This window comes from Lepidothrix coronata, unplaced genomic scaffold (assembly GCF_001604755.1).
Source record: "Lepidothrix coronata isolate B3197 unplaced genomic scaffold, Lepidothrix_coronata-1.0 Scaffold23, whole genome shotgun sequence".
NCBI classification, from domain to species: domain Eukaryota; kingdom Metazoa; phylum Chordata; class Aves; order Passeriformes; family Pipridae; genus Lepidothrix; species Lepidothrix coronata.
In genome coordinates, this window is record NW_016690203.1 from 3769380 (window position 1) to 3792884 (window position 23505).

General features: G+C 45.1%; 1 protein-coding gene across 1 annotated transcript in view; it reads right to left on the minus strand.

Moving 5' to 3' along the window:
* Positions 1–64: 64 nt before the first annotated feature.
* Positions 65–23505, minus strand: part of GMPR (guanosine monophosphate reductase) — a 43436-nt gene continuing 19995 nt past the window's right edge. The window contains exons 6-11 of the mRNA XM_017808381.1: positions 22827–22876; positions 20267–20309; positions 13946–14105; positions 13500–13563; positions 12931–13100; positions 65–5044 (exon numbers count right to left, since the gene is read on the minus strand). Coding sequence (XP_017663870.1) covers positions 4864–5044; positions 12931–13100; positions 13500–13563; positions 13946–14105; positions 20267–20309; positions 22827–22876 — 668 coding nt within the window. The 3' untranslated portion in view covers positions 65–4863. The remainder of the gene's footprint in view (positions 5045–12930; positions 13101–13499; positions 13564–13945; positions 14106–20266; positions 20310–22826; positions 22877–23505) is intronic.

A 23505-nucleotide genomic window follows, 5' to 3' on the forward strand; every position in this document is an offset into this window, starting at 1 on the left:
ACGACAATGCCAAAACATGCAGGTACCCACCCATCCATGGCCATAAAACCCTCTGCAGACCATCAGAGTGAAGCTCTTTATTGCATAACAAAAACTTTCCATTTACAACTTCTGAACGGTTTGAATGATTGCGCAGTGCACGCGTGGGTGTCGCAGCAGAGGGGTGGGAGGCAGTGCTCTCCCTGCCATCCCATCAGGGCCAAGCAGGGCAGGGGAACACTGAATGCTCATCAGCTCTTTTTGGGAGATTATACAGAAGCATTTCACAGTTATCGCAGGCAACGCCAAGGACTTTTGGACTCTGATTTACTTATTTATGTATGAAAACTTCAACCAGTAAACATTGTGTCAAAGAAATGCTGGGGAGGGCTCGCTTAAACATCTGGGTGACCACAAGTGAAGCAAAGGCTGCAGGGGGGTGGTCCATGGTCTGTTTAGGGGTATGGAGCTGTGCCAGAATCTAGCGGAGACATGCTTTGACCCCTCTGTCCCCATCAGCTCCCATTCCACAGGGAAGGGCCAACCCTCTCCCACCTGCTGGATCTGGCTGCTGTGGAAGGCAAACTGCTGTTCTGGGGCCTTGGCTTTTTTTTTTTACTTTTTGCCCCCTTCCCTCTCTTCATCACAAGACCAAACCTGGCACTGGTTGCAAAAGCGCTCCTGCCTCCAACAAAGAATTTCTGGTATAAAACTGGTATTAGCAACTAAACAGCACCATCCCCTAGGTGATGGATAGACACTGTACATACACTGGCAGCAAGCTGTAGCAGCAAGTCTGTCAAGTGAGTGGAGTTCAATAGGTATAAAGTAGGAGTGCTTCGTTCAGAAAAGGTTTCAAACTCTTATTGTGTCCTTGACTGAGAACCTCCAGCCCCTGTCCTGACACAGTGGGGCTTGGCTAATAGCTGCTGTTTCTTCCTTATCCCCATTCTTTCTAGCCCCACTATTGACTAGCTGAAAGAAAGATACAGGCACATTTTGTATGAGAAAAGCACCCCCAAATGCAAACAGAGGCATCTTCTGACCCTGCTTACGACACTCCATATTTACAGGGTGTTCCCATCCTACATTCAAACCCCACCATGCCCTAAGGGAGAAGAAAGCTGCACTAAGCCACAATCAAAGCCCCTGTCTCATGGTCGATGGGGGCTGGCTGTTCCAATGAGCAGATGGGCATGTGTTTCTTTCACAGAATGGAGACCTGTGGCTTGTTTTGCACCTGTCAGGACGCTGGCTCAAGGCCCACTTCTCTAACAGCTGGCCCCACGCCTACAAGGAGGGCTACATGTGCACTCCTCACAGCCATTACACAGTCACTCAGGTGTGAGCAAGGCTGCTGCTGTGCCAAGCCCTTCCTCCCAAGCCCTTCCTCCCCAAGGACAGTTGTGGTTAGCCAGGTTATGTTCGCAGGAGCCCACCCTGCAAAAGATGCTGCAGCAAGGCAGCTCCAGAGTAGGACTGGGAGCAGCAGAGGTGTTATAGGTCTCTTTATATTTCAAGACGCCAGAGATGGACATACTCAGCAGGCATTGCTTTAATGATGTAATGTTGCCCTTTTCAGCATCCCTGCTTGTAGGTCTTTGGTGTGTTAAACTAAATCATTGTGGAGCCACTGGGCCATACCTCAACACTGCTCTTGGGTGCTCAACCATTGCCTGGCTGGGGAAGCAGGTATGACCTTGGCCTACAGCACAGGCTATCACACTCACAGCATTCCTCTAGACAGGATGGGTTTGGGGTGGTAGGGTTAGAGAGGACCTGGTTATGCAGAATCACTCAACATTAAGCATTATTAAGCGCTTACAAATTTCATTTTCCACAGAAGGACACCAAGTAACAAAGAACCCGGTTAGATGGGCAGGTGAGGTAGATCCACAAATGGCACAGGGCATTTGTCAGTGATCATGGTCTTGGCTCGGACCATCCTGCCAGGCATAGTGTGCTCCCAGATCCCTCTGCCTCAGTTCCTTGTGGGAGTGGCAGTGGGCTTGAGCAGGGTACAGGACCTAGGTCTAAATGAAGATAAGGGCAACTACTGCAGCACAAAACTGAGTGTTAAAGGAGGACACTTTTTTTTTTTTCCCCATTTTCCAGCCTGAGAGCTGGACACGTACAGAGTCAATGGTGAGCGCTGACATAGTCGAGGGTTATCCCTGAACAAAACTCATACAATTGGGCAAGATGCAGACATGCCACCAGCTCAGCCATTCTGCAGCCCATTTCTCTCTCCTGCTCACTGTGGAGAGAGGAGAAAATGAAAGAAAATGTGCTGCTTATCAAAAGGATGGTAAGAGCTGCTAATCGGAAAACCAAATACCCCAAGTCAAAACTTTTATCAGTCACTATTCGTGGCATCAATGTTGTTCACAGCCTGAAGAATTTGGGGGACAACATAAAATTAGCCTATCCCTCTCCTTTCCTATTAGTCACTGATCAGAGGTATGTGCCGGAAGGGAAGGAAAGCAGGTGTAAGAGTGGCCCCAGGGCAGGGGCTCCACATCTACCACACCTATGGAGAGGCAGCCTTTCCTTGTCCCCAGCACCTGCCCTTTGGAAAAGAAACTGTTCTGAAGAAGTCATGAACCTGCTCAGTTTGGCGTGCATATGATCTTTTAAAAAAATGTTTACAAATATATATATATTTATATGCATATGTATTTCTTAAATCCACTTAGAAATGTAGCTAAAAAAAGTAGAAAAGCGCTAGTGAGAGTGGGCATGAGACCAGCAGAATGCTGCACTTCCCACATATGAAGGCACGAGTGTGGAGACCCACCTGTGGTCAGGCCTGCACCGTGATGGTCTAACCCCACTCCTGAAGGAGGTGTCTGCTGTCTTTTGTACCCTCTACCCTTTACATCACATCAATAAAGGAAGAGTGATGTCTTACAGCCGTACTGATGCAGAGAGGTCATACTGCCTGTACTCTGAGCTTAGTGCAGGTAAGAGCAGTATGTGGCTCATGGCAGCGTTTATGGTAAAGAGGCCTGGCATCTTCTTAACATGATGCTTCCAGGCTGGAGGGAAGAGAGATCAGGGTCTGTATTCATAAGGCCTGCTTCTCTTCTGCATTCACATTTCTTTATGATACATGAGCAGGACAAACAGTCCTTAAAGCCAGCACAAGCATAACCTGTGCTCACATCAAGGCCCTTATTCACCTCCAAAGCAGAGGAAGGGGTCATCCCACAACTAAGAAGTATGTCCTACATGTTAAATGGAAGACATTTAAAATACCAGGCAATTCAGAAGATATTCTGTGCTTTTTCTAATGTGCAGAACACAGTTCAAAATCACCAGGGATCGGCTTGTGGCCTAGATTTGCTCCTTGACATGGTCAATTGTACCAATCCTTGTGCATGGCTTTTTGAGCAGTCCAGCGTATGAGTTTAATTCTAGAGTTTCTCTTTGCTATTCCTTTTTCTACAGATCACTTTTTTGCTTTTCAAAAGAAGCCTGCCACTTTCCACAGATGTCTACAGGAGGGGAAAGTAAGACTCTGAAGTACTGAAGTAACATCAGCCACATTATGATCTCAGCAGCAGTTTAAGGTAAGTGGCCAAGCATTATGAATTCATTGGTGCTCACTTTTACATCACTTACCATAACGAGATACTGTAGTATTCATGTGGATGCAACATGTATTTCCAAAGAAATTTCATTGTGATTTATCAATTAATGAGCAGGCCATTACACTTTCCCGAAGTGTTACCCAGAGTCTTAAACATTCATTACTGCCTTTGGAGCAAATGCTTTAACTCCATTTCAGCCTGACAATGTCCTGCAATCAATCAAGCTGTTCTGCCAAAAGCTCTTTTGCTTTCCATGGTGTCAAGGACTGCAAAGGAGTGGTACCAAATGACCAAGAGTCAATTGGATCTCTCTGGCCTCTTTCACCTGGCCACAGGCAATGCACAGCACAGCATTTGTACATCTTTGCTAAATGGATGTGAACAGGCAAGGAAACAGGGAGGGCTGCAAGAAAACCCCCCCAGTGGGTTACAGTTGCCAAGTTTTAATGTCTTAAAAATCTGTCCACAGAGAGCAGGTAAAAGCAGAAACCCAGGTAATTCAGTAACTGCACTCAAGAAAAAGCAGGCAAGCTCTGAAAAGTGTTCTCCTGAATGATCTCCGTAGATGGGGACAGGGGGCCAGCACGGGTTTGCTACATTCAGTGCCAGCTTCTCTGAAGAGGCAAGTCCATTGAATAGGGAGATTTAAGTAAGAATAGCAATGCTAGCCCTGTGAACTGAGAAGGAAAAGAGATCTGGCATTTTTACCATCACATTAAGAAGCCACCAGTAGCCAGGCCTCATCCACCTCTGACACTCTGCAGGCTGGCAGCTGTGCCACTAACACCCACTCTTTGGGCAGAACAAAGATTAACAGAATGTGATTTTTTATTTCTCCATGCAATTACTTGCATCTTTTTCTCTCTCAGCCTGCAGTTTTTAGAGGGTGCACTGCCAGAAGTGGTGGTAGCTGACAGGTCAGTCTTAAAAAAGGGAATGTGTGAATGTCTGCGAGCATTAACAGCCACGTTTGTACAAGCCAATTCCTTGTTAATTGAGGTTTCATCAGCTATTTATCAGAGGGGGAAAAAAAAGGTAAAGAAATGTTGATTAAAAAATAAGATAGGCACAACAATAAAAGATGAGGCTATTGCATTTTAAACCAATGGCACTGTGTTAATAGCATGCCCTTCCCCTTCCAAATCCCAGCCATAGCCTCTCCAATGGCTATGACACTGTCATTCTGAGAGGAAAGTTTGCCACTAACACAACATGGAGGAGAAAGCAAAGGAAAACAGCAGCCCTTCCTGCTCCTTTCCCTCACCCCTCTCTCCAGCCCCGTAGTCCTAGGCTAAGAGAAGACCTGGCTGTGCTGCTGGGTGACCCGGATAAACGTTGTTCTCCTGCTCAGTTCCTTGAGTTTGGCAGCTCCCACGTAGGTGCAGGTGGAGCGCAGCCCCCCGAGGATGTCCAGGATGGTGTTTTCCACATCCCCTCTGTATGGTACCTCCACAGTTCTGCCCTCCGAAGCCCTGGAGAAGAGATCGGTTACTGCATTTATATCTGGATGCAAAACACAACACTGTGTTTACTGGAGCAATGTGGAGATTAATACTCTGCAAGCTACAGTTTACAAACGTGGCCCCAGCTTTACTGCTTGTTTGCCTGTTGCTGCTTGGTGCTCTCAAGCACTGAAATGCCTCAGCTCCACTCATCACCAACACTGGGAACAAGAAGCAGACAGATCTTGTAGATGCTCCAACATCCCAAGAGTTTATTTACAGATCTGCCCCTTCCTCACCTCTACCATCTGCCTACAAGCAAGTGAAACTTCCAGCTTTATTTAAAGATAAATTTGACTGCAAGCTTGAGAGCTGCAAGCTTTAAAGTGTAAGGAATGGCCAGGCTCAGGCCACTTAGGGACATGCTGGAGCTGGTTCTCAGCAGGCACCACTCAGCATGGCTCTACAGAGGCTTCACAGCCCCTGGGCTCTGTCCCACATCACTTATTAGACACAGATGGAAATGCTCTGGCTGTCTTCTATCAGTCCTGCTCTCCAGGGCCCAGAGATGGAATGGGAAACCTGTTACAGAAACCTGCTGCAGAGTTGTCCCCTGAAGCTAAACGGTGATCTAGCATAATTCAGAGCCAGGCAAAAAGGCCAGAAAAATAGCAGTGCTGTGAATACTGTCAAGTACTGGTGCATGCCAGCACTGACTGCACTGTTCCCAAAAGGCACATCTGAAGAGTTACACGATGGAAGAATCAGGCAAATAACTTTGACTCCTTCTCCTCCAGCTTTCTCCAGCCTCGTGCTCAGCAATTCCTCCTCCAGCAGAGACTCCCAATCAGCAGCTGATCTCACTAGGCTTTAAAGCAAGCTTGTTCTGCATGGCACACCAGCTCCTCTGGAGATGTAGGCTTTGGAAAGGGAGGGTCTAAGACAAATGTGGAGAAAAAAGGGGACGCTCTCCTTCTGCCCTACAAATTGGAGGCAGAAATCATGGCAGGGATCTGTCATTGTTGTAAATGTGCCTTTATTTACTTCTTCCTTAAACAAGTTGTCTAGGGGATAGTGCAAGAGAGAAAGGGCACGCCTGTTTGGAGGCTCCATTTGTGAATCATTAACAATAGCAACAGCAGCTATGTGGAGGTACTTCAGTGTGAGCCTGGCTATATTTCATCCTGTTAGTTTAAATGTGAGGTCGCAGCCCTAGGGAGGCAATAAAAGAGAAGTGTTGATATGCCATGTGAATAAAGAACCATGATTAATCTCCTTACATCTGATGAGTAATTGACTTCTTCTTGAAAACTCTTAAATAAACACTGCAGTAAGCAGCCAGTGGAAGACGGACATACCGCTGCCTTCTCACAGACTGCACAGGGCTCAGGGACGTGTTGTAGGGCCTGTGCTGCTGGGAGTTCCCAGGCTTTTATTTTCAGCTCCAAGCCAGAAAAGGCCTGACCCACAAAATGACACAAAAGTAGTCATGCCACCATTCTTGCGTTTTGGCCATGCCCACCTCTTCAGTTGAATTTGGGAGGTTCAGCTCAGGCTACAGGGAGCTTCCTGCGAGATTCTGATAGACAGAGTGCATGTCTGGGATTTGGGGAAACCAGTGCAAATCCTACCTACCAGATCCTGCCCTTTGAAGAGCTCTGCATACTGTACTGGGCAAGAAGTGCAGGGTCTACTGCATTCATGCATGACTGTCCATTCATTTCACACAAGAGAGGCCAATTAACTGATGTATGAATGCCCCATAAGTTCAAACATGAGGGCCCTGTTAATTCATGCTTAACCATCCTGTGGGGCATAAGTTGCAGGGTTTTGATAGCAGAGAGCTGATGGCAAACAACGGCAGTCTCAGTTACTGCAGAGATGGGAACATTGCTCCCAACAGTGAAAACACTTGGCAATCCTCTTCTCAGTGCAAAATTACAGAAATGCAGGACATTTACAGCCACTACTCCTGAGAGATGTCCCTCCAGTAGCTATGGTAGTGTTAGGAAGATAGAGCTTGTGGGATGCCACTTTTGGCTTTGGAGACTAAAACCTACAAAAGTGGTGAACACCTAATGATACAGCCCCAAAGCTCTGACAACTAAACACTTGCTACTGCTCCTCTAGCATCAGCTGATGAGTTGGTGGGATGTCCTGTTGATCAAGGGGCAACCTTGATAATGTACTGGGGGAAGCATGCTAGAAGACAGATGTGACTATTAGCTCCACAGGAAATGCTCAGAGTCCAGTTTTATGTTCATCCTTGAAAAAAAAAGTGTCATAGAGGACTGAAAAATCTCAGTGCTCCCACCCTACATGCTGGGAATAACAGATGTTCCAGCAGGAAAAGGAGGTGTATAGGATAGAAGTGGGGCAGAAATCCAGAGCTGTGAGTTAAGTAACTGCAAGCGCAGCAAAAAGGTCATAACTCAGTTAATGTTACAGCTGTGGAGAAGAGCCCTGAGAGCAAAGCTGTTTGGTGTGTTACCTTTCTCCCCAAATGGGGAAATGCCTATCCTGCTTGCATATCAACCTGTTCACTCTCCCTCCCCATTCTGAATGTAAATGAAGCCCTATAGCTAATGAGCTCAGGACCCTATTGGTACCTTCAACAGTGATGGTAATTTTTGCTTGTACACTCTTGTCTGCTTCTCTATGCTAAGCACAGTAAATAACGTGAACACCCATTATGTTCTTGATTGGCTGTTTTGAAGAGTTAAGTCCTAACACTTGTAGCAAGTATTCAGATTATGATGAAACACTAACCCTGATAGAGCTCCTCAGGGGTGATGGGTGGAGTTTATAATAGGTATATATTGGAACTTTTGGGGTTTGCTGGATAATGTATTTTGCAGAAAAAAAGTGAGAAGGTTGGAATCAGCACGTGCCATATTAACCTCCATAGTCTTGTCCACAGGGATGAGCGGGTGAAGTTTGTGATGAATATATATTCAAACTGTGTTAGCATTAACAGAATTACTGTTAATTACTCTAGTCCCCAGAAGAAAGGGCTTTGTAACACATAACATGTTGCCCAGACTGAGCTGATGAGTCCCTCATCTGGTTCCCAGGGAAGAGTGGGTGGAATTTTACCATGCATATGCACACACTGTTGCACTATTAACTGCTGAAGTCTGGTCCAGGGATGTGGTCTGTATATATACAGATATATAACCAAACTGTGATGTTAATCTCTCTAGCACACTGGTCAGGATGGAGAAGAGACATTTTAGTAAGTGTGCTGCTACAGTATTAATCCCTACTATATGATCCAAAGGAAGGAAGAGTGGAGTTTATAACTGATGTACACTAAGACTGTGATGATGTTGAAAGAGCTCATATTGGATTAACATTCTAAGAGTTCTTTGATATGCACCTTGCAGAGGTGAGAAATGATGTGTAGGCCATAAATTGCTGGGCTTGCTATGTTCTTGTGTGAGCACCAAATTAGTTCACACATGAGCACTGAATAAATTAAGGCATGAGTGCCCAATTAATTTATGCATGAATGCCCAATAATTTTTGCATAAGCATCCAAGTAGTTCATGCATGCATGCCCAAATTATTTATATCCAAACATCCTGTTAGTACATGCATGAGTGCCCAGTATGCACGAGCACCCAGTTAATTTACACTAGCATCCACATGGGTGTTGTGTTGGGCATACACAGTTCAGACGACAAGGGCTGCTGGTGCGGGAGAAGGCCATGGCCTCCATCGTGCCAGTCACTGAGATGGTGCCACCTGGCTCCGAAAATGGTGCGCGCCATTAAACTTTCTGCCAGTCAGGGGAGGACATGAGACGTAACATCTCTGCTCAAGTGTATTTAAGAAACACGAGCAGCCACTGGGGGAGGAGACACAGCTGGACACACCTGAGGAGACATGCAGCTGGAGGCGCACTCTCGAAAGGAGGTGCTCCATTCCAAAGGTGTGCACTCCCGATGGGACTGTGGTCCCTGGGTGACCCATGCCAAAGGACTGTGGCCTGCGGACAACTCACAGTGGAGCAGGTACAAAAAAGGGGAGTAGCGGATAGAAACCATTACACACAGGACCACAATGTCCTGTGCCACCCCTTTTCTCACTGAAGGAGCTGAGACTGGCCTGTGGCAAAAGTAAGGGGAGGTGAGACGTGGCAGGGCGAAGAGACAAGTCTGGCCTAGATGAAGTCTGAAAAAGGGGAAGGAAAGTTGTTTACTTACCAGTTTGGTTATTTATTCATCAGTGATTAGAAATTTGAGTTAGCTGGGATTAAATGAAAAAAAAATAGAAAATCCCAAATTAAAACTACTTTGCCAGCAACAAATGCCTACACACAGGCCATGCATGGATGTCCTGGCTTCTGCTGTGATAGAGATTTTCTTTCTAGTAGCTGGTACAGTGCTGTGTTCTGGATTTAGGATGACAATATAGTGATAACACACTGACATTTTAGTTGTTGCTAAGCAGTGCTTATTCTAAGTCAAGGACTTTTCCTCACACCACCCCACCAGCAAATAGGCTGGGAGCCACAAGAAGCTGAGAGGAGACACAGCTGAGATAGTTCATCCAAGCTGGCCAAGGGGATACTCCATACAATATGGCAATATGCTTAGTATATGAACTAGGGAGAAAACTGGCTGGGGCCACTGCTCAGGAACTGGCTGGGCATTGGTTGGCAAGTGGTGGGCCATTGTGTATCGCTTGTTTTGTATGTTATTATTGTTTTTGTTATTATTATGCCTTCCTTCTTCTGTCCTACTAAACTGCCTTGAAAAAATGGGTTTTTTTCCCAGTTCTCTCTCCCATCCCACTGGGGGGTGGAGTGAGCAAGTGGCTGTGTGGTGTTCACTGCCTGCCAGGTTAAACCAATGACAACGGGTTACATCAATTGTCACAAAAGCTGGCACACTTGGCAGAGAGTTGCATAAGAAAGTCAGCAGGAACTACTGAGGGTTTTGCAGCTTTGACATGTCTCCCAGAGTTATGACCCAAAACTAACCCCTTCTCAGAAAGCAAGGAGGAGACAGAGCAATTGAGGCTCCCAGTGGCTGGGAAAGGTGTGCTCAGATGCTCTCAGCAGAGACTGTCCTGTCAGCCACTGAATAGTGAATAGAAAGGGAGAACTATTTGCTTCAGACTTTTTTCCACAGGGTCCAGTCTGTGGTGCACCTCCTGGCCAGCTCAAGGCTGGCATGGAGGGATGTGCGTGGTGGGTGGGAATCCTGGCAGGGTGGATGGGATAAAGCACATGTGATGGTGCCCACTCAGCCCAGCAAAACGTGTCAGAATAAAGGGGTCAGGCTGCCCTGCAACCTTATGAGTGGGGCATTAAATAAATAAAGGAACTGGGGGCAGGTCTTCCAGGCTATCATTCACGATACAGAATAAGATGGTAAGTAGCAGCCAGCTGCTGGTGCTGTTCTATCTCTGTGGCCCAAGTTTCACCCTGCAGTTAATATAAAGTGCCCAAACCCAGCTTAGTAGCAGCTGTAAATTGCTGAGTGACCACCGTAAAACTGCATCATTCACAGAAAACCTGTGAAATCTCAAAAGGGTTAACAAAAGCAAATTGGCTCTAACTGAACAATACTGCATGCAGTCTCAGTCCCTGTCTGCCTTCCTTCTCTTCTCCCATAAAAGAAATATAAAAATTGCCTTTCAGAAATCCCCAGCTCTGATCCATATTCCTCAGGGAAGGAGGCAAAAATGTAAAAATAAACCAAGAGGTAAATGACATAAAAGTAATGAAACTGGGTACACAGATTTCATACAAAATTATATAGGGTCAGCTGACATATTCATTACAAAACCAATTACTCTCATGACTTTATTCCCTGTTACAGTCACCTCACCCTACCTGTCAATTTTAATGTAACAGTGTGCTGCGGGCTCAGGTTCTCCAGTCAGCATGTGTAATTTTGGGAAGATTAAGTTAAGTGACAGGTAGTCTGATTCTGCAGGGGGCTGAGCACACTGAGCTCCCCACTGCTTGAATCAAACACTGTGAGTGTTCAGGCTCTTTAAAAGACAAAACAGCTTATCTGGGTCACTGATACAGATTTACAGCTGGGCTTTTTAAATGCATATAAAGAAGCATCACTGACTTGACCTGTTTGGGTCAAGTCTGGGGTATCCAGCATTTAAAATGCTGACTTAAGAACCTTTCTGATTTGGGTTTTCCACAAGTTAAACTAGTAAGTGACTAAACTTCCTGTAACTTTTACTGTAACAGCAATTCAAAGGAAAGCCTTGCACTGTTTCAAATCACCCCTTCAATGCCCAGCACATTTACAATGCTGGATAACTAACAGCTGCTATTTTTAAGCCATGGTGACACTCATGCTGGGAACAAGCCAAGTAACACCGAAACCAAGGCTAGTATGGGTAGCCAGTTCTGTGTGGTGGCTGCAACACAAAGAAAAGAATTGTCACCTTCACAGTTAACAGGGGTTACAGGGTTTACAGATTTAGTGTTTGGAGCTGTTGCTGCTAGCAGTAGACTCTGAGACTCTTTCTATGTTACCTAGTGCTGGCACAAAAATGCAGTTAAAAAAAAAAACAACCAACCAAAAAAACCAGGGACTAAACATTTCAGATTGTGCTCCTTCTCCATTGTTGCTGAGAAGGTTTGAAGGTTTCAGAACTTGACCCCCAGGGACTGTCAAATCAAGGATGTAAATCAAAATACAGCTGTGGATCAAGCAGAATCTGTATAGTACCGCCTATAATGAATTCAAAGGGTCTGTCTAGACTGAGCCAAATACAGTGCATTTCTGTACATCCCTTACTCCTGTAAGACAGAATACTTGCACTTTATCTCATTTTTAAGGGGGACCAGTGTCAATAAGTTCTTCTACTGGCAATGAATTTTGTTGTGGGATCACATACACACCCAACTAGGGGGAGCCTTAGTCCTTTGGCCCCATGGTACGGCCAGCTTTCTCAAACCTTTCCTGCAACTTTCACCAGCACTGTGGAGGTCAGGCCTTACATGACTGTGCAGCATGCTTGGGCTGCTCTGTGATCTCTCAGAGAGCTGCTGTTAACTACATGCCTGACCAGCATCAGGCCTTTCCTGCATCAGGCCTTTCCCCACATTCCAGCTGACTGAAGCGCAGGGTAGCAAAGGACAGGAAATTATCATTCAGATAAAAGGCTGCCAGTATCACTGTGTAACTGCAGCTGCCACTTTTAAATTATGAGATACTTACTAGTGCTGTCCACTCAGACCATTTGTTCAGAAGCTGTGATGAAAAGCTGATTTGCTGGGGGACAAAAAAAAAATAAAGAGCCCCAAAACTCTACACTGCTTCTGGAAAGTGGCATATGAACCCAGAGAGAATCAAAGCTCAGAGGTATGCAACCACATCTTTTTGGTCCATAATTTCAGCTTGTCTAAGATGCAGAGGGCCTCTTGTGCAGTTCTTCTGCAAATAAACAGCTGTGCTTGAAAGCAAAAACACTGAACAGGTTGCCCAGAGACATGGTGGATGCCCTATCCCTGAAAACATTCAAAGCCAAGTTGAACAGGGTTCTGAGCAACCTGATCTAGTTGAACACGTCCCTGCTCATTGCAGGGTGGTTGGACTAGATGACCTTTAAAGGTGCTTTCTAACCCAAATGATTCTATGACTGTGATTTAGGCCAAAGGAGACAGGTGTAAATGCTCTGAAGGAGACTGTCTTACAACTTTGCAAAGAGCTAGGTGAACTAGTGTACAATTTTATTGTAAAAAACCACTACAGGAGCCGATGTCAGGGTGGAGAACAGGAGGTGGGATCAAAGAGCTTTCTATCTAGCGTAGTATCTGGGATTGCTGTGGTCCTATCAGCTTGTCTCTCTGTCAAAGCATGAATTCTTTTTTGTTTTGTGGATCTCATTCTACTTTGTATTCTGTGCTGTCACCTTCACAGTGCTGCAACTCTTACCCATAGTAGCAGCTGGACACGTTGGGAAAAACCTGTATGCTGGAGTAGTTGCAGCAGACGAGGCCAACAAACCCCATCAATCCTGAGTGTCTGGCTGGAACAGCAGGTAAGGTCACTGTCTCTGAGACTCTTGCAAACAGCAGCTTACCAGAAGGGACAACAGCCTGAATCTACGCCAGCAGAGAAGAATCAAAAGGGACCCCTCAATAAACCAGTGTATGCAGTAAGACAGGAAACATTCTCTAATGAAGTATGTAAGAACCATGTTGTCTGAGGGCAGTGACTAAAGCTGCCACTCATAAGAGAAAAGACACAGAGGTTTTCTGGTGTCATTTAGTTTTTCAAAGACTCAAAACTCAGTGCTTTCCAGAGTCAAATAGCAATGGACAACAGATTCCTTTGCAAAGCCTGTCTTCCTTTCCTCTCCCCTGAGGATTTAAACTCAAAACCCAAGCTCCTGCATGTTGCATGACTTGAGGCTACACTGGTGCTCTCTTACCCAAAAAGGGGTGGAAAAACTGTACAGCAGGCTTGTGCTGCCTAAGATCGACAATTCACCAGGCACCCACTTTCTGCTCACCAAAGGGAGCATGTGGGCTAGCTGGGAACTCATACACCAACAGGACACCCAACCTGGACAAGCAGAGGGGTAGAAACTGCAGCCTGGTATGCCATGTTCCAGCATTTAGTTCATACACATGCCGAGAGACCTGTAAGTCAGAACAGTGCCTAATGAGTTCCCCAAGCACACAGGTAGTGCTGAAGTGACAGAACAGCACACTGGCTGCAAAGGAGTGAACATCACTGCTCTCAGCTAGCCACCCCCAGCTCTTTCTCCCTGTGTCCCTCTTGATGGCATCCCTCCCTCAGATCTACTGTCATAAGTGTAGGCAATAGCTTCTTGAATGGGAGTAGAGGTATGGGCCCGTTTCCAACAGTTGCCCAATGCACAATTCTGCTCCAGAAGTTCCTGCATGGATGGCTCACTGCAATTGCTCCTGTGTGGAATTCATACCTGTATTCAGCAACCCCTCCTGCATGCTTCTTCATGGCTGTATCAGAGCTCATTCCATAGAACAGTTTCACCTTCTTGCCATTCCTTTCCATAATCTCTCCAGCACACTGGTCATGGCCTGCAAACATTCCTCCAAGCATGACAAAGTCAGCACCGGCTCCTGTGATCAGCAAAGCAACACGTAAGAAAGCAGGGAAGGAAGAGGGTGAAAGACATAGTGATCTCCAAACTGAGAGTGATCTCCAAACTGAACACAGTGATCTCCAAAAACAATAGCCAACATTAAGTAGCTTGGTAGAGTCCCCTCCTGTAACAGACACAGGGAACTTGGAAGAAAAGCTTTACTGAAGAACTGACACATGGTGAATTGAATTTTTCTGGTATTTTAAATGGAAAAAGTCCTTTTCTGTTGTGATGACAAAGATACAGATAATTCTACTCCACCTCACACTCTGTATTTTCAAATTCAGTTTTAAGTCTTTACTTCATTATAGTATCTGAGCACAGTTCCTTACTAAGTATTACTGTGGCTGCAGTCGCAGAAGCCCTAAACACAGGGCTGGGATTTGTTGAGCTCAACGCTGTACAGAGAAGAGGATGGTTCCTACTTCAAGAACCTTTGAGGCTACAAGCTGTGAGTGGGAATGTACCCTGAAGGAAGGCATATTCATGAATGTAATGTACTCCTCCCAATAATGACATAAAACAAGCAGATTTTTTTTTACTGAAATTATGGATTTTTCAAGTCCACCAGCCATATGTGTTCAGTGTAGTTCTGGACGATCCCTTGTCAAAGAGATCTGAATGGGTCTTCATTTGGTTCCTGTTTAAAAACTCTGGGCCATGGACCACCACCTCTGGTTCTGTGGTTCTCAGAATGCACCACAAAGGAGGTCTAACCCATAGCTACAACTGCTAAATATGTTCCAGATACTGAATAACAACTCTGAATACTCAATCATAACTGTTCAGTCTGTCTACCTCCTCTGGCTTTGTAAATCATTAAATTGGTTCCACTGGGAATAAGATCAGGAAGAAGGTTTTCGGAATCACTCTTGGTTTTCTACTGTGATTTCCAATATTTCCAGCTGGGCTGGAACTGTTCCACCAGCAGTGCCTCCTGTGATACTCAGGCATATCTAGTCTTGCTTGGATAAGTTTGTCTTTTAGTCTTTTATGAGTCTGTGGTGACCCATCCCTGAAACAAAGAATTTTCCTGTTTGTAACCTCTGCTTCTTCAGCATGTATGTGTCAGAACAGGTCTCCCCTCTGCTCAGCTTCTTCCCAGAACTGGCAAAAGAACAGAGCTATTAACCTTACTTCATAGAAAGCAGATGAGCCTGAACTAAACCCACCCTGTTAAGAACACGTCTGAACTCTGGGAAGATCCCAGGCTAGATAAGTCTGGCATTAGGATGTGCTCTGATCTCTGTTACTATCCAACCAATAGCATCAGACCTTGAAACCTGAAAAGTAGGTGAAATCACAAGAAAATCTGCTCAGCTTCTGACAAACCTGAATTTAGGAATATTTTCATCTTAGAACACATGACAACTGTGAAGTGTGCCAGCTCCCCACCCTTGACCCTCTTGCCAAAGAGCAGACCTGGGAGCAATGCCTGGGAGGGGAGCATCCAGCTGCTCTGCTGACCTCACCTCCCTTTGCCTGGCTGTTGCTTGAAAGGAACACTGTGTCCATGGTAAAGGGATATTAAAAATGAGGGTTGTACAAAACTGCTGAGCACATCACAAGCAATATTTATAGCTAGGCACCAATTCAGGTGTCCCATCATGCCAGCTACCTGGCAGATTTCTCCTGAGTTCTCTTATTTCAGATGGCTGAGTTTTAAAGCCTCGTGTCTGATAGTACTATCAACCTGCCAAAACCAAAGGGAACACTCATCCTTTAAGACATTCTTAATTACTGGGGGCAAATTCCTGTTTCTACCTGGCACAACCTTGCTTCATCTTTATAAAAAAATCTAGTTTATGTCTTCTTCGTGGGTGGAAAAAAACAACATCAGGAAGGAGGGACAGATTTGACGTCAGGGTTTCAAAGAGGGCGTTTAAAGAAGTCAAGAGCCTGCCAAAGGACATTCTGGACTCTGCCTTGTCAGTACTATCCCTGATCCCCAATTCTAGTGCCATCTCCGGATGTGGGTCCCACAGCCTCCAAATTATTAATGCAAAAGTCATGTGAAATCTACACTTCAGAATTACAGAATTTTGGTTCCTGTGCACTTCAGTATCTATTTATTATTTTTCTTTTGACTGCATATTTTGGGAGGAAAGCAAATATGTTTGAATTACAGGATTGAAACTCATCCAACTTGAGTAACTTTTGCAAACTACAACATAATTCATCAAGCTCTTCCAGAAGAGAGGAGCTGTGTTACAGCAGATGCAGCACGTCTAAACAAACAACACATGCTTGCTGCCCTGCCACTCCAGAAATGACAAGCCCATACTAAATATACTTTTCCAATGCTCTCCAGAACCTTCCATTATGCTTCAGTGTTGCAAAGATATCTGAAATTTTCAAGTCTGTTCCACTACTTTTCTACCAGCTAATATCCCACCAGGACGCTGTAGTAGTTTCTAGCATGGTCTTTCTTAGCTTATGCATGTTTTTTTGTATAAAAAAATATACAAAGTGCAGAAGCACTGGTGATATTTGCAATATCCATCTGCATTCTTTTGCTTTCAAGGACAGATTGACAACACGTTATTATTTTAGGTTGTGGGGGACTGGGAATACCTGGCAACAACCTCCTAGATAATACAGGATGCGACGGAGTACATTGCACACAAGCATCCCACTAGCTCACCCAGAGTTTGCTAGACTCGTCCTGTTTCTACACAATGCCACTTTATTGTGTGAGTTCCCCCTTGAGGCCTGTGCTGTATCTGGGCTGATTTTGCTCATTCATGTTTCACCGTGCCTCCTATTTCAAGCCATTACGGAATACAAGTGCTGATGCCAGCCCAAACTTGCAGCACTGACACAGTTCTGCTGGATCCAGATAGAGTCCCTCAGATGTCTTTTTTATGCCTGATTATGAAAGTTACTGATAACCAGATTGGCTCTGCATGAATTCAGCTGGAGTCAGCCTGGATTTGTAGGCTGGGCAGCCCTCCAGGCAGATGCAGTGCAAGTTTTCCTAGACCAGAGCTGGCCCTGGAATCAACATTCACCTGTGCTCCAACTGAGCCAGCAAGCCTTTGCAACAGCAGGTATACACACACAGCTACCGTAAACAGGAAAAAAAGCCAGTCAGTGGTGATCTGCATAATTTGCAACTAGCATGTCCCCAGCTGACTTTTCCACATGAGTTTTTCTTCCTTTTCCCTCCCTGCTCCTGCATCTCTTCTCACCACTTCTGTAAGGAACAGCAGTAATGTGTTAAAGATGCTGGCATAGGATTCAAAAGGCACATTCTTTCCTGGCTCTGTCACAAAAATATATGTGACCTCAGGCAACTGAACTTAATATTTCTGTGCCTTGACTTCTCATGATTAAAAAAGGAGACAGTAGTGCCTCCCTGGGGCATTCTGAGGAATGTATTCATGTTATCAGCCTTTCCAAGGGTACAGTTATATGAACCATCTGAGAGCCCAACATAAAGTTCTTTCATTCCTGCATCAAAACAGCTCTTTTCTTTCCTATTAACCTATATCTTCTCCATTATCATCTCTAATACCCTGAAGGCAGGGACATTTTCAGTTTACCTAATCCATACCATGTTCCCATTCAGAAGCCCAGAATTCCAGCAGTCTCCCTAAAAGCATCTGTTACTCCCAGCAACTCTGTCCCTCACCTTCAGTGCTTCCCTGTGCCTTGCCTTTTTAAACAGGCTTCTACCTTGTTTTCCCTCTTTCAAAATGTCCAATTTGCCTCTGATTCCTGACACCAGTCAATGGTATCACCTTCCACTTGTAAAGCTTCTCAACATCCGCTTCATGGTTCTTCACAATTCTCCACTTGCACTCAATCCACTCTATTCCTCCTGTTTCCATGAACTTGCCTCATCCAGTCACATTTTTAGCCATTTGTCAATGCTAGTCTTCACATTTGGGACCCCTTCACACTTCCCATGATTCAAATGGTTGCTTTGTCACTGCTTTATAGTGAATTGTCCCATTTCATGAAGATTTTACAACAATCCACTAGAAAGAGATAGCATAATCACTTTAACCAAAAGTCCTCTTCGGGCCTCTTGCCCATGCTTTGTCCAGGTCCTTGTCCCTAGGTAAAACGGTGCCTCTCTGTGTTTTATCACCCTGTCTTTGTTATCCAATATATTTATGCAACTCCTCCCCCTGGGAGGCTCTTGGCAAGCGCAGGCGTCTCTGCTAGACAATTCACTATCAAGGCTTTGGCTTGTAAATGCTGGGCAGGGCAGCTACCTTCTACGAGACTCACATAGCCAATCGCCTCAAAAGCATTCAATAAACACTGACAGTAATAATGTTTTCTCAAAGCTTATTTTGCTGCACACCTTTGACAAATGCACACCTGGCTCCAGCTAGTAACATGTCCACAGTATGTCTACTTCAGCTGTATATAACCAGATACAGTCAGTTTATTGCCTCAGGGTCATCTCAATCAGTTCCAACCCTGGACCTGTGATAAACAGTCAGACTGATCTCTCTGGTCTACTATCAAGAGCACAACAACTGCCTGTATAATCTTAGCTTTCTGATGCTCCTCTGTCCAAGGGACAATCCATGGTAGCCTTCAAACATGCACCACTGTGAATCCCAGCACCTCCTGAAAATCAGTAAAGCCAGAATCTGCCCTTTCACAGGTTTCAAGCAGGTTTAGGTTCAGTTAGCCCAAAGAGATTACATGGATCCTTCAGACTTGTTACAAACACCACAAAGAAAAACATTTGAAACACTTCCAAGTTGCTTCCTGTTGTTCTAACTTCTGGAAATGCTCTTATTGAAGTAAGACCTTTTCCATAGGCCAGGTTTCTGTCCAGGCAGCTAGGAATGGAGCAAGGTCACAGTCTCAGTTCACAAGCTCCCAGCACCAACACACCAGGAAGAACCTGGCGAGCTGTGGAGCCAGAGAAAGCTAGGCAGAACAAAGACCTCACTGTAGCATGTCAGAGTGGGCTGGACTGAGGAGAGGTTGGGGTGGATGCTGCTGGAATCACCCAACTGGTATCTGTTCCCCACATCACATCACCACTGGGTAACACAAGGGTGATGTCAAATCCTCTGACCAAGCACATTCCTTGCTGGTAGCTGTCACTCCACAGCTGTGCTTAAAATTCTCCAATTAAGTCTCGCCTGTCATCTGACCTGTCTCAAAACAGGAGCTGTCTGCAAACTTAGAAGACAGATTTTGGGTTCAACCTTTCCAGGAGGTCCAGAGTTTTTCTTGGCAGGTCTGTAATCTGCGTTTAGGCCTGCCTCTACTTTCCATACTTGCAAAGTAGACATGCTGTATCAGAAGGTGCTACCTCTTGTTATCATACCACCCTGAAATTCCAATGAGGGACTCCACTGTATTCCAGGTATTACCCCACTGTGATGTCTCCAAAGAGTCTGGCATTTTGGGGCAGTGCCTTTAAATGTTCTGTTGACTATGTGTTTAGCGCCTGGTTCCCACATGTTGCTGTAACAAGATTATGGCTAAGTGACAATCACGAGTTTGACCCCCCCAAACAATGTAACTTTCATGCCCAGCAAACAACACTCACATATTAAAGTCTCTATTCTATCACTAAGATTCACCAGTGCAATTCACTGAAACTACTGGCATGAAAGCAAAATCTGTTAATTATTAACTTAGATGTTTTAGACATCTGCCTAGCTCTAGGGGATACAGTATAAATAAAATCTCATCTATTCAAGTGGACAGCTGATCCCAAGAACATCTCCAGGGATCTGGCCTGCCTTTTTGTTTTGTTCTTCTGTCCAACATGCATTCCACCAGCTCTTCCTCTACTCAAGGCTCAAGTCAGCCAGATCTGGCAATGTTACAGGCATCTTTGAACCCTACTCAGAAGCAGCCCTTATCAGTTTTCTTTGTATTACTGTCCCAGTGGCTGTATCTCGTACAGACCTTGCAGATAATTTCTAAACAGCGCTTCGCCCACTCTTCCGTTTTGCACTGCAGAAGTTGGACTGTCTGGTCCAAAGACCAAATTCAAATATGATACATTAATTTCACCCGAGTCACCTGCAGGGACGAATGTAACCTACTGCTAATGGAATACACATTCAGGACCAAACTGACTCCTGCATCCCTGCTGACAGAGGTGCTGGAGACACACGGGATGAAACGGGTGTTACAACACACAGTCCTTACCAAACGCTTTGGCGACATCTCCTGGGCAGCTGCATCCTCCGTCCTGCACAAAGAAAAGAGACAGTGAGTGGCAGCGAGCGAGCTCAGGGACCCAGCGACCACTAGAGCTCTGCGACCTGCGCCACAATGGCCCCTGCTCCGGAACAGCGTGTTAAGAGCTGACGTGCACTTGGTATATATTATGGCTAAGTTTTTAGGGAATCCATATGATACTTTCCACTGCTTTCCTCCTTTAGGCTCACTTATTCTACTGTATAGTCCACTGATTATACCACTGGTAACAGCAGCAATATAAATTCCTGACTGCAACTTCCTAAATCCCAGAAACCAGAAAACAAAACCTCCTCTGATCTGAATCATCTTCTGCCATTTTCATGAAAGGCTGGGGGATACAGATGTACCACAACTTTCTACCTTAAACCACCAAAGACATTTAAAATAACTTTCTCAGCAGTTTACAACACACTAAAAGGTCACAGCGGGAGGGGTGAGGGAACTTACCATTAACTGTGTTGGATTTTTATCTGATAGTATCTAAGAAAACTGGTTAATCTAATCTTTGGTAAGTGAAAATGAATCTCTCATCCTACTCCTCACTGTTTGCTATGGGTTTGGTAAGGAAACAGAAGCACTTTAGATCTTTAGCATTTTATACCTACGCATTTCAGTTTCAGTGCAGAGCAAAGAAATGGCTGATTTAGGGGTTTCGGTTGAGGGGAGGGAAGCTATGTATGTGTGACAGAGCTGTAAAAAAGGAATGGCACACAGCAGAGCTCATCGTGTGCCATGGTTCTTTAGGCTTTGTAAAGGCCTGAGCACCAGATGAAAGATCCTTCTACTCCACACAGTCATTGTAGCAGGAGGGCTCCCCACTCCTTTGATGATCAGGATCCATTACAGACTGCCGACAGCTTTCCTGATTTTGAAGCTACACCCCAGACTGTATAGTTACTTTATTTTATTTCACCTCCCTGTTGGCAGAAATGCATGCCTATGTAAGACCTGCAGCTGAGCACAGCCAGACACCCCCACCATCAGCCATATTAGGGCTGTCTTTCGTGGGTAGCTGGCAGCAGGGCTGCAGGTTAGACACTCTGCCCAGAAAAGGATTCAGACACAAACTGAGCAGGTGGATCCAAAAGTGAGTGGCTTTTGAAAGGGCATCCCACTGCAAACAGCACCTGGTAGAACTCTGAAGGCTTTTATTCCATTTGCTGATAACCTCTAGCACATTATGCCTTTTGTTGAGCTCAGACACCCTCGCTGTCAGCTCCAGAAAGAAATGCTGGGCTGACAGCTGAATCTCTCTCTCCTGTTAAGGGCTCTGCTTGTGCAATTCTTTCCCTCTGACAAGTCTGTCAGAGCCTGGAGGAGGGTGTGAGTGCATGTGCATGTGCATGTGTCAGGAGAAGAACAGCCGAGGTAGAAAGAAGGGTCTAATAATCTTCAAAGAGTAGTGTCAGGAATCTGCCTGACTTACTGTCTGAGAGATGCTGGCTATGAATGCTCTCTGGTAGATGGGTTTCAGTCTGTTGTTGTTGGGTGGCTCAGTGCTGACTTTTATAATTAACCCAGAAGTGGCAGTAGTGGAGGTTTTACGCTTTACGCTAAGGGATGGAGGCCTTAATGTGTAATCATCAATCATCAGCTTCAAAAAATATCACTTTGAATGTCGCCAAATTACAAAATGCTGAGCAGCTTAAGAGACTTGGCCAAAAGCTCATGAATTACCATTTAAGATAAAAGGAACTGACAATGATGATTCATACCACTTCTTTATCTATAGATGTCTCCACTTATTTCACATAACCAGGTAAATTTAGTGATTCACAGAAAGGGAAACAAAAAGGGAACATACTAAGCAGTTATGTCAGAAGATGCTGTTTAATATAGCTACATGCATTAAAACACTTCATTCTGAGTGAGAAATCAGACACTCTGTTTAGAAAGTAAGACTGTTCTGCTGCTGCATTGCCTGGGAAGCTTCCCCCTGCAATTCAGCCTGTCCCAATAGGGGTCTGGGTCTGGATTCAAAATGACTTGCAAATTGCTGGGCTTCAGTTATGGAGCTTATTGCAGGCTCAGCCTCTACCTCAGAACCCTGGGGAAATTTATCTGTACAAATCCACTTCTGAATTCAGGAGAACTGGTAAAATTCTGAAGAAAGCCTACTGGAGAGGGTGATCATGGAGCGAGTAGAGGGCATGATTCTGAGGCAACTGGGTGCTAGGAAGAAGGAAAGGTGAAAGCACCTTTCCAGTCAACAGAACTATTTTAATATGACTAAAATAACGTTATAGTCCCCAGGTTTGTTCTCCAGACAGGCAAGCCATTTTACAGCAAGAACATTTAGGCTGAGTGAACAAAAAATATTGGGCATATTTCTGTGTGGAAAGTGTTCTGTGTGGAAGAAGAGATGGTATGGCGGGTGAGTCATTCTTTTCACTGAGTGCTGGTGACCCATCGCCCTGGCAGCGTGAAGGGGAAACAGGGATCTCTATCAAATGATAGCCAAATGAGAGAGGACACATGTAAGGCTGCTTTCCATTGCCCAAATTACTGTCTTACTGGAACATGTGACTACCTCTCTGTCCAGCAGAGTTCTCTGACCTACAAGAAACAGAAACTTTATCTCAAGCAGGGCGTTGCTGAAGGAGCTTTCCTGCTACGTGGCCCCTCCACTGTAACTCACTGCTGCACTTTCTCAAGGCCGATAGATTAGTGAGAATGAAAATTGAGACTACTGGCACCCAGACAAACAGCATGGGACAGAAACAGTGCCTGTATCTTAGACAGGGTTTCCTCTCTGCTTTCAGCGAGTCATGAAAGATTCATTTCTGAGGTGAGCTTTGAGTCTTACAGATAATTTAGCATGAGGAAAGTAACTGGTGCAATTTTACCTCCCCCTTTTCTGTGTAAGTGACTAGAGGGACACCAGGCGTTCACTTGGACTATCATGTTTGCCTGAAAATTGTCACCTTTTTTGTCAACGTATCAGTTCCAAAAATCATACAAGATCACTTCAGTAATATGACTGTTTAAAATCCCAGTTTGTGCTCCCATCCTAGCAGAGCTACTGAAGAACAGGGTTCAATCATGTCATTTTCCTTTAAGTGCCTGTACTGTGCTCAGCACCATGACTTTCTCATTCCAAGAGTGAGACTTCTTTTTCTTCATATGAAAGTTGACCCAACACAACAAGAAAGAGGAGCAATTCGGCAAAGGTACTGGACAAGACA